Genomic DNA, 9,818 nt, shown 5'->3' with positions numbered 1-9,818 from the left:
AATCAGATTTAAATTATAATTACAAAATATGATCATATTTCCATAAGGATGTACAATTTTATCACTAAATTAATGTCAGCCATTTTTAAAAAACAAGGAGAGGGAGTGTTCACGGTGAAACATCCAGTCATGTGGTGTCTCTGGAAAGCCCTGAATGTGCTTCGTACAGGACATCCAGACTTAAAACGGCGACATGTGAGGTCTCAGAGAAATTCACTCAAATATAATGTCCACTACAGAGACAAAAACTCCATAGCTGGGTCTCAGGAGCAAACCAGTTATGTCTTAGGCTGATGATAACTTTTTGAGCAATGTTGCCGTCGACGGGCAACCAGGTGAGACACAGGGCCCACGACCGATCTAAAGTACCCAGATAAAAATTTGTTAGCCATCCTAAATGAGAAAGTGCCCAAGCAACATTTTGTTAAAAAAAAATTGCCCAATAAAATTGCTCAAAAAGTTGCCCCGTGTATCATCAGCCTTAGATAAATGGTTAAAAATCAGAAGCAGAAGTATTTAAAATATGAAATCAATAGTTAAAGCTGCAGTCCGTATCTTTTTTTGGCTAAAAATGATCCAAAATCAATATTTGAGCAAGTACATAACCAGCCAGTGTTCAAAACTATCACCTTACTTTAGCCCGATTCACAACGGTTAGCATATAATAAAGTTTTTTAATTTGAGTGGTACGGGTAGGAATTCGTGGGAAATTCGAGCATGGCACTGCGTCATTACGTCACGTCTGTAAACATAAAGAAGTTGTCCCGGCTACTAGACTATCGCATGTGAGGATCCTGCAGCTGGCGGATCGTTTATAGCCTTTTCTCACAGCAGCCGAATAATTAAACGTATCATTTTGATGGTGTATTGTAATCCAGAAAGGATTATGTGTTTATGAAACACATGTGACTGAAATTAGATTATATTGCGGTTTTAAATGGAATTTAAAATTTAAATCTGATTACAGATAGCATATGTGGGATTACACAAGATTTGTATTTTAAAGACAACCAGTTCAAAGGGAGCATAATTTGCTTTTTGGGTTAAAGAATTTCTTAATATGAAATTCGAATGGTATGACAATTAGAGATTAGACTGTCCAGAAATTGAGATCTACACGCTAATACACTCTTAAAAATAAAGGTGCTTCACGATGCCATAGAAGAACCTTTTTGTCTAAATGGTTCCATAAAGAACCTTTAACATCTGAAGAACCTTTCTGTTTCACAAAAGGTTCTTTGTGGTGAAATTTTTTGGCTAAAAATGATCCAAAATCAATATTTGAGCAAGTACATAACCAGCCAGTGTTCAAAACTATCACCTTACTTTAGCCCGATTCACAACGGTTAGCATATAATAAAGTTTTTTAATTTGAGTGGTACGGGTAGGAATTCGTGGGAAATTCGAGCATGGCACTGTGTCATTACGTCACGTCTATAAACATAAAGAAGTTGTCCCGGCTGCTAGACTATCGCATGTGAGGATCCTGCAGCTGGCGGATCGTTTATAGCCTTTTCTCACAGCAGCTAGAATAATTAAACGTATCATTTTGATGGTGTATTGTAATCCAGAAAGGATTATGTGTTTATGAAACACATGTGACTGAAATTAGATTATATTGCGGTTTTAAATGGAATTTAAAATTTAAATCTGATTACAGATAGCATATGTGGGATTACACAAGATTTGTATTTTAAAGAGAACTTTTGGGTTTAAAGAGAATTTGCCTTTCGGGTTAAAATAATTTCTTAATATGAAATTCGAGTGGTATGACAAATAGAGATTAGACTGTACAGAAATCGAAATCTACACGCTAATACCCACTATACACGTAGTCACGCAATGCTGATGTTGTTAACATTAACAATTTGAGAAAAAAGTATAACAATAATAATAATTTGCATGGTTTGATGTGATATGAGCTAACCAATCTTTAGATTTAATCACCATTGGTAGCACGATTTATTGTACTGCTGTTTTCCTCAGTTGGTCAGAACAAACGTGGCAGACTTACTTGTTCAGATGACAATATACAGTGAAAATTCTTATTTGAGTCATATATTCCAAGACGTGGGCAAGAATCTGTGATTGCAAAGTACAGTAAATATCCACACCAGTGCGGTGACTGACTGCCACACATTCACCTCAAAACATTAGATTCATCTGCGCTGAAGCCGTGCCGGAGCACAACCCACGCAAGGAAGATAATTCCACAAATAACTGCAATTGCAGGTTTTCAAACAGAGATGGCGACAAAGAGGCAAAACTTATGGACTGCAGCTTTAAGATTTTAGTTAATTTGATTATATTTTATATTTATTATATTTATTATATTCTGATCTCTGTGTGGCTTCTCAGATCTCTTCATGGGGTGCCGATGACAAAAGGTTTTATAGCCATATAGCAGTGCATGTTTTAAAAGGTCGGTCGACAATAATAATAATACAGTGAGCATTCACTGATGAGTGCCCCACCTGAATTACACACCTTGGATTGGTTCCTACCAAAGATAGTATTAAATGTCCCACACAATAAATAAGATCACAAAGTACATTATTAACTAAGCAGAAAAGAAGATTTTGGGAAGTTCCCATGTCCTGGGGGTAACTGCAAAGTAACTGAGACCAAAGACTCTTTGATAACTTTGGCCTGTTTTCATTGTCTGCAGATGATCCAAGCCAAGTTTGGTGAAGGTCAGATAAGTTGTTTTTCTGAACCCATATCAGTATGCCAAATGTCATTAGGCTTCCACTGGCCACAGTGCAAAGGAAGCAGAAAGAAAACAATACAAGATGTTTTTTTTATACACCCCATTTTTTAAGGGGGTTCCGTGGGGGGAACTTTAACTGTAAGAGACTTTGTTAAACATATGCAGGTAGTACACGCTTCAACATGTTGCAACTGAGTCTCAATCCGGTTCTGGTTGTAACAAGCCAATAAAACCCTCTAACCGGCTGTTGATGTTTGCAGAACAAGAAGCAGCAGCAGACGTTCAGTCAGTCTCACTGTTATATGGCTTTGTATCGCTTTAAAGCCATCGAGAAAGATGACCTGGACTTCCAGTGAGTCATATTTGTTAACATTTCAGTTTAGCCATAGCATTCATGCATAGTCATAAGCATCATAAGCTATTTCTTAGTTTCATTTGTAAATCAGGTCATGTGTGCTAAGTGTGTGTTTGTGTTTCAGTCCAGGAGATCGCATCACAGTGCTGGATGACTCCAATGAGGAGTGGTGGAGGGTGAGTTCCTCCTGCTGGTATACTGTAAGAAAAACGGTTCTTTCATACGTTTATTAGCAATGGGATGACTGGGAGAGATCTCGACAGAAGTCTCCTCACCACAAAGGATTACAATATTTATCAAGGACACATGCAGAGCTAAAATATTATTGCTTCATTTCACACAAATACAATGGAGTGGATAAAACCACGTTATGCATCTTACAAGCAAACAGGAAAGAGGAATGAAAAGGATACAAAGGCTGAGATAATGGTTGCAATCCATACTCTGGTTGGCTTGAGATTTTCAGATATAAAGTTGCATTTATAACACACATCTGATCAAATAATGCATGTATAAAATTATCATATTTTAGGTTTTCAAACAAACAACATGCACCTCCTGTGGCAACATTTCCCTGATAATGATATGCAGAAGAAAGCAAAGGGGAGATTAAGATTAATGGGTCATTTAGTTTACAATTACTAAGTAGTTGCTAAAAATAGAAGAATAGCTTATTCTTAAAGTGTTTACCCCTTAAACTGAGATAGGACAAATAGAGAATAGAGGAAAACGTACACATTTTAATCCATGAATCTGTGTGTGTGTGTTCTAGGGTAAGATTGGGGAGAAGACAGGATACTTGCCCATTAATTACATCATCAGGGTGCGAGCCGGTGAGAGGGTGTATAAAGTGACACGCTCCTTTGTTGGAAACAGAGAGATGGGCCAGATTACCCTGAAGAAAGATCAGGTCAGTGTGTGTCTCTGTGACTGAAGAGAGATGAGTGAATGATATTGTTTGTTGTTCTCAAAGAGGAAAGCTGGGTTTTTTTGCTGCAGCAGATTAATTTTTCCAATATTTTTATTGTAAAAAGTCTTTTAGCAAATCAGTGCACAGAGCTGCTTCCTGTTGACTTCGCAATTATATGAGGTAAAACAGAAACGGCCAAAGAAAAGAAAAAATCGGTGAGAAGGTGAAAGAAGTTTTTTTTTTCTACCATTTTCTGTACAATACTTTAATGGTAAATACACAAAGAAATGTCAAAACAACATGTTATTTGCATGTGATTCTGTTCAAAATGTAGCAAAAATAACAGGAAATGCCTGGGAAGAAGGCTGAAACATTCTTGGCTTAAAGGATACGATATCATAATGTAATACACACCAACTATACTGTAAGACAATTATCATCTTCTCATTAGTGCAGATAAGGGTGGGTGGCACCATGCGTGAAGAAGTCAACAGGAATACCCCTCATCCCTGTATGTCCCATATGAAAAATCTGGTCATCCTAATTAATGTTTGTACCTGAGTAAATGTATTTAGAGGCAGCTTATTGACTGATTACTGATTGTTCAGATCTCAGCATGTATAACTGTGTCCTGGTTTGTAGATTGTGGTGAAGAAAGGAGAGGAGGTGAATGGATATCTGAAGGTCAGTACTGGCCGCAAACTGGGCTTCTTCCCTGCCAACCTGCTACAGGAGACATAAAATTATCATATTTTAGGTTTTCAAACAAACAACATGCACCTCCTGTGGCAACATTTCCCTGATAATGATATGCAGAAGAAAGCAAAAGGGAGATTAAGATTAATGGGTCATTTAGTTTACAATTACTAAGTAGTTGCTAAAAATAGAAGAATAGCTTATTCTTAAAGTGTTTACCCCTTAAACTGAGATAGGACAAATAGAGAATAGAGGAAAACATACACATTTTAATCCATGAATCTGTGTGTGTGTGTTCTAGGGTAAGATTGGGGAGAAGACAGGATACTTGCCCATTAATTACATCATCAGGGTGCGAGCCGGTGAGAGGGTGTATAAAGTGACACGCTCCTTTGTTGGAAACAGAGAGATGGGCCAGATTACCCTGAAGAAAGATCAGGTCAGTGTGTGTCTCTGTGACTGAAGAGAGATGAGTGAATGATATTGTTTGTTGTTCTCAAAGCTGTTTTATTTTTGCTGCAGCAGGTTAATTTTTCCAATATTTTTATTGTAAAAAGTCTTTTAGCAAATCAGTGCACAGAGCTGCTTCCTGTTGACTTCGCAATTATATGAGGTAAAACAGAAACGGCCAAAGAAAAGAAAAAATCGGTGAGAAGGTGAAAGAAGTTTTTTTTTTCTACCATTTTCTGTACAATACTTTAATGGTAAATACACAAAGAAATGTCAAAACAACATGTTATTTGCATGTGATTCTGTTAAAAATGTGGCAAAAATAACAGGAAATGCCTGGGAAGAAGGCTGAAACATTCTTGGCTTAAAGGATATGATATAATGTACTACACACCAACTATACTGTAAGACAATTATCATCTTCTCATTAGTGCAGATAAGGGTGGGTGGCACCATGCGTGAAGAAGTCAACAGGAATATCCCTCATCCCTGTATGTCCCATATGAAAAATCTGGTCATCCTAATTAATGTTTGTGCCTGAGAAATGTATTTAGAGGCAGCTTATTGACTGATTACTGATTGTTCAGATCTCAGCATGTATAACTGTGTCCTGGTTTGTAGATTGTGGTGAAGAAAGGAGAGGAGGTGAATGGATATCTGAAGGTCAGCACTGGCCGCAAACTGGGCTTCTTCCCTGCCAACCTGCTACAGGAGATCTGAATGAAGGAGTTTTCATCCTGAAGAAAATACATAAAGCAGAAGAATGGACGGAGAAAGAGGAATAAATAAACAAGGCATGACAAGAAAGACAACAATATCTGACCTCACTGTCACTTTGACAGGAATATGAACGTGTGCATGTACACGGGGTCTAAATTTAACACTCACCAAGCACTATATATGAATACAAAAGATCTTTACTCAGAAGGTAAAAACACAGGTGCTCACCCGTTGACCAGTCATTTTATCAGGAACATAATGCATGAATTCAGACTGTAAGAATGATAGTCTAATCCTAGCTGAGCGACATACAAACCGTTATCTGAAGAAAACATCTATCACATCACTACATTTTATTTACAAAAGGTTTGTTTTCTCTAGAACTCATTGTGGCAATACTTACATTGACATCTGAGATTAGCCAGTCTCCATGATTTTGTTTTTGGACGCTTAATGTGATCAGTGGTTTTTATCCCTGTTCCTGGAGCCCCCTCAACAGCAGACATTTTACATTTCTACCTAGAACAGGGTTGAAAACCACTGTCATAGGTTATATGATTAAATGACAACATAATGATCTGCTTCTGATGAATATTTTTGAGAGTTTTAGTCATTTCTGTGAGGGCAAATCTCAATGCTACACCATACAATGACCTTCTAGAGAATTGTGAGCTTGTTGGAACAGCTTGCGAAACAGACTTTTCTGCATTAGCATTAGTTCCTCTAAACAAAGTGAGTCACTAATGAAATGCTTTACTGGGGTGTGAAAGAACTTGAGTGCTGAAGCCTGCTGAACACCTTTGAGTCATTCTGGAAGTACACATTTCTCTAGAATTGTGACATAGCATTGGAATGGATGGAATAGCCAACCCTCTCAATTATATACTTTCATTGCTCTGAATGTCTGGAAGAAATTGGCATAATGGGTGAAACTGCTTTAACACATTTAAGGTCCCCCTAAAGGCCAAATGGGATAATTGTGTAAATATTCCTGGCTCAAGCTAAATGGTTGAATTTGTCAAATAATAGGTATGTCCTTGTTCAGTTTGCGAACCAATGTTTTTGGGGTGTGTATCAAGGAGGCATACAGTACAGTGTCTATTCATTAGCATTCTCATCCATCTCCGTGACAGGTGCTCAACTGGACACAATCATAAATGTAATGTGAGTTATCAACTTAAGAATGAACATATAAACATAAATCTATTATATTTTAGTCTAGCTCTCAGAAAATAAATAGAAATTACAGTTGTGTATTATAGTAGATGTAGAGTTTATATTCCTTGCAAATGGTAAAAAAAAAAAAAAAAGACAACCTGATTAGCCATTTGGTTATCATATGAGTGTGCATAAAATATGCACCAAGATGTAGCAAGAAAGGAAATGTTAAGTTTTAATTTCTCATAATGACAATGTATCTTTCCTGTCAATAAAAAACTAAAATACAATACAAATGATATTTATTTATTTAATTTTTTTTAAAGATAATTTTTTTTGCCTTTATTGTGATAGGACAGTATGATGACAGGGAGCGAAGTGGGAGAGAGAGAGAGGGACGGGATCGGGAAAGGTCCGCGAGCCAGGATTCGAACTCGGGACGCCCAAAGTGCACCGGTGCAAATGTAGCCGTGCTGCATCGGCACTGACAACATTCCAAATTTTTACAGAAATTTCAATAATTACTCTGATTATGTCAGAAATAAGATTGACACAACATTTTAATGTTTCATTGTACCTTTTCATCGATAATTTTTGGCTCTTAAAATTAATTTAAACACATAGTATAAATAAAAACTGAAGTGCTGCATGATCAGATGCCAGCTTACAAAAAAGGGTGTAGCGTGTAGGGTCCCCTTGATGTTGTGCCGAAGTTCGTGAAGATGTCCTCCGGACGTTCACGGGGACATTTACAGGACATCCAGTGGCCATTCTTGATCGCTTGAAGTCTTCTGAATGTCATTTTATATGACTTCTTGTCTAACCAAAGAAGATAGACACATGCAAAATAGTTGGAAAAAAAGTAGGCTACATTTTATTTGAACAATTAAAAAGATTGTTCAAAGAAGTGTGTTTTTGGATGTGAGGGAAAGAAAGCCTTGTTCAGCTTCCCAAAGAACCCAGCGTTACGTAAACAGTGGATGCAGTTTGTTTTTCCGGGACAGCAACGGAGTTTCGCACGTGTGCGTTTGTTCATTTCAGTGACGAATGTTTTATAAACAAGGCCCAGTTCAACGATGGGTTTGCACATTGTTTGATACTGAAAGATGGAGCGGTCCCAGCGATAAAAGATCCCGGTTATGAGTCAGAACTGCAGGCGGTAAGTAAAACTGAAACACATTTCTGTGTTCTGTTGGCAATCGGCGCGTAAGTGCTCGGGACACTTTAGCTCCGCCCACGGCATGCCTCCAGGAGCTCGCCTGTTTTCGGAGAGAATCGTAAAGCTGTATCTTTCTTTTATAAATCTGATAAAACTAAAGACTCTTCGGAGATATGAAGGACGCAATACTACTATAGATTAACATGAGATTGGCAAAAATCTGTGTTATGTCCCCTTTAATGGCTATAACAATTTTAATGTATTGTTACTCAGTATTAAAGAATGCTATTTATTATATGACTCATTGTGATCTTAAAAGCAAAGAGAAATATTTTAATTGAACTGTGTTTAACTTTTTAGTATGTGGAAAATTTGATGATTAAAACAAAATTTGCTAGTATAGTTTCTAATAAGGCTGTCTACTGTCTCCATGGGCTCTCTCTTCCATATATGGATAGAAGAGTAAGGCTGCATGACTATTGGCTGCGCAGCTGAAGTTCGCGGTGCTGATTGGCTTAATAATACTTCACAGTCACTAAATAAAAATCGGCACACTGCAACTACTGCTCTCAAAAAAATGTTTAAATCACGACGTTTCGACCCTAAGGTCTTCGTCAAGCAAAACAAGAAGTGAATCAGAAGAGTACAATTTATTATCAACATGATCTATCACACCTGATATAATTCATCAACCTTATTATCTAATCACCCAATGAACAGAAACGAAGAGAAAAAAAACCCCACAATAACCAATGCACTGTAAATATCGAAGAGTCAACAAATTATTTAAAAGCATGGAAATTAACGACAATGGGGTTCTTTTGGTCATTCAATCGTATATTACTTCTATGTTCTGCAATACGTGTTTTTAAACAACGTTTTGTTTTACCTATAAATGCCAAACTACATGGACATTTAATCATATAAATTACATTTTTGGTGTTACACGAAATAATTCCCTTTACTTTCAGCTGTTTCCCTGAGTGAGGATGGCTAAAAGTATGACATTTAGTTGTGAAGTTACATTGTGCACATTGTCCGCATCTATAATTACCATCAGGGACTGAAAAAGGATGATTCGAACACTCCAACCCTTGATCGGCTCTCACTACCATTTGCCGTACATTGGGGGCTCGTTTATATACAATTCGTGGAGGATCTTTACAACAACGACTCATGACAGGGTCCGAACTAAGAATATGCAAACTCGTTACTTAAAGCAGAATATTGGATAATACAAGACAAGAATTAGTCATTTTGAATGTGTTCAAGCAAGGCATTCTTTCTGATTGATATTTTCAAATCGTGCCGCAGCTTCTCTAATCCAATTATTTGCATAACCTCTCTCACGAAACCTCTGGTATAAATCTTACATTGTTTTCATACATTTCATCATGCGTGCAAATCCTACGAATCCTCTTGAACTGACTAAGTGGAAGACTTTTACAGTCCGCAATGTACCGCGTAATTAAACAGAATTTACAGCGCACCTATTTGTAACTAGCATACCTCCACAGTATTTACTCGTAGGTATAAGGGAACAATATGCAACGTTTGGGTAATAAAGGGGAATAACCTGCACAATTATAAAGCATTTATACTGTAAGTATTTTATAACTAAAGGGCACCTATTCTGAAGTTACGTGGTATGTGTGACACA

At 37.2% G+C, this 9,818-nt stretch overlaps 1 protein-coding gene across 1 annotated transcript in view; it reads left to right on the top strand.

Moving 5' to 3' along the window:
- Positions 1-7,282, top strand: part of stac3 (SH3 and cysteine rich domain 3) — a 17,223-nt gene extending 9,941 nt beyond the window's left edge. The window contains exons 6-9 of the mRNA XM_016248927.1: positions 2,971-3,062; positions 3,190-3,241; positions 3,838-3,975; positions 5,743-7,282. Coding sequence (XP_016104413.1) covers positions 2,971-3,062; positions 3,190-3,241; positions 3,838-3,975; positions 5,743-5,841 — 381 coding nt within the window. The 3' untranslated portion in view covers positions 5,842-7,282. The remainder of the gene's footprint in view (positions 1-2,970; positions 3,063-3,189; positions 3,242-3,837; positions 3,976-5,742) is intronic.
- The last annotated feature ends 2,536 nt before the right edge of the window (positions 7,283-9,818 follow it).

This window comes from Sinocyclocheilus grahami, unplaced genomic scaffold (assembly GCF_001515645.1).
Source record: "Sinocyclocheilus grahami isolate Dianchi unplaced genomic scaffold, SAMN03320097.WGS_v1.1 scaffold899.1, whole genome shotgun sequence".
In the NCBI taxonomy this organism is placed as follows: Eukaryota; Metazoa; Chordata; class Actinopteri; order Cypriniformes; family Cyprinidae; genus Sinocyclocheilus; species Sinocyclocheilus grahami.
Note: the sequence above shows the minus strand (reverse complement) of the source record. Positions and strands in the feature narration are given on the sequence as shown.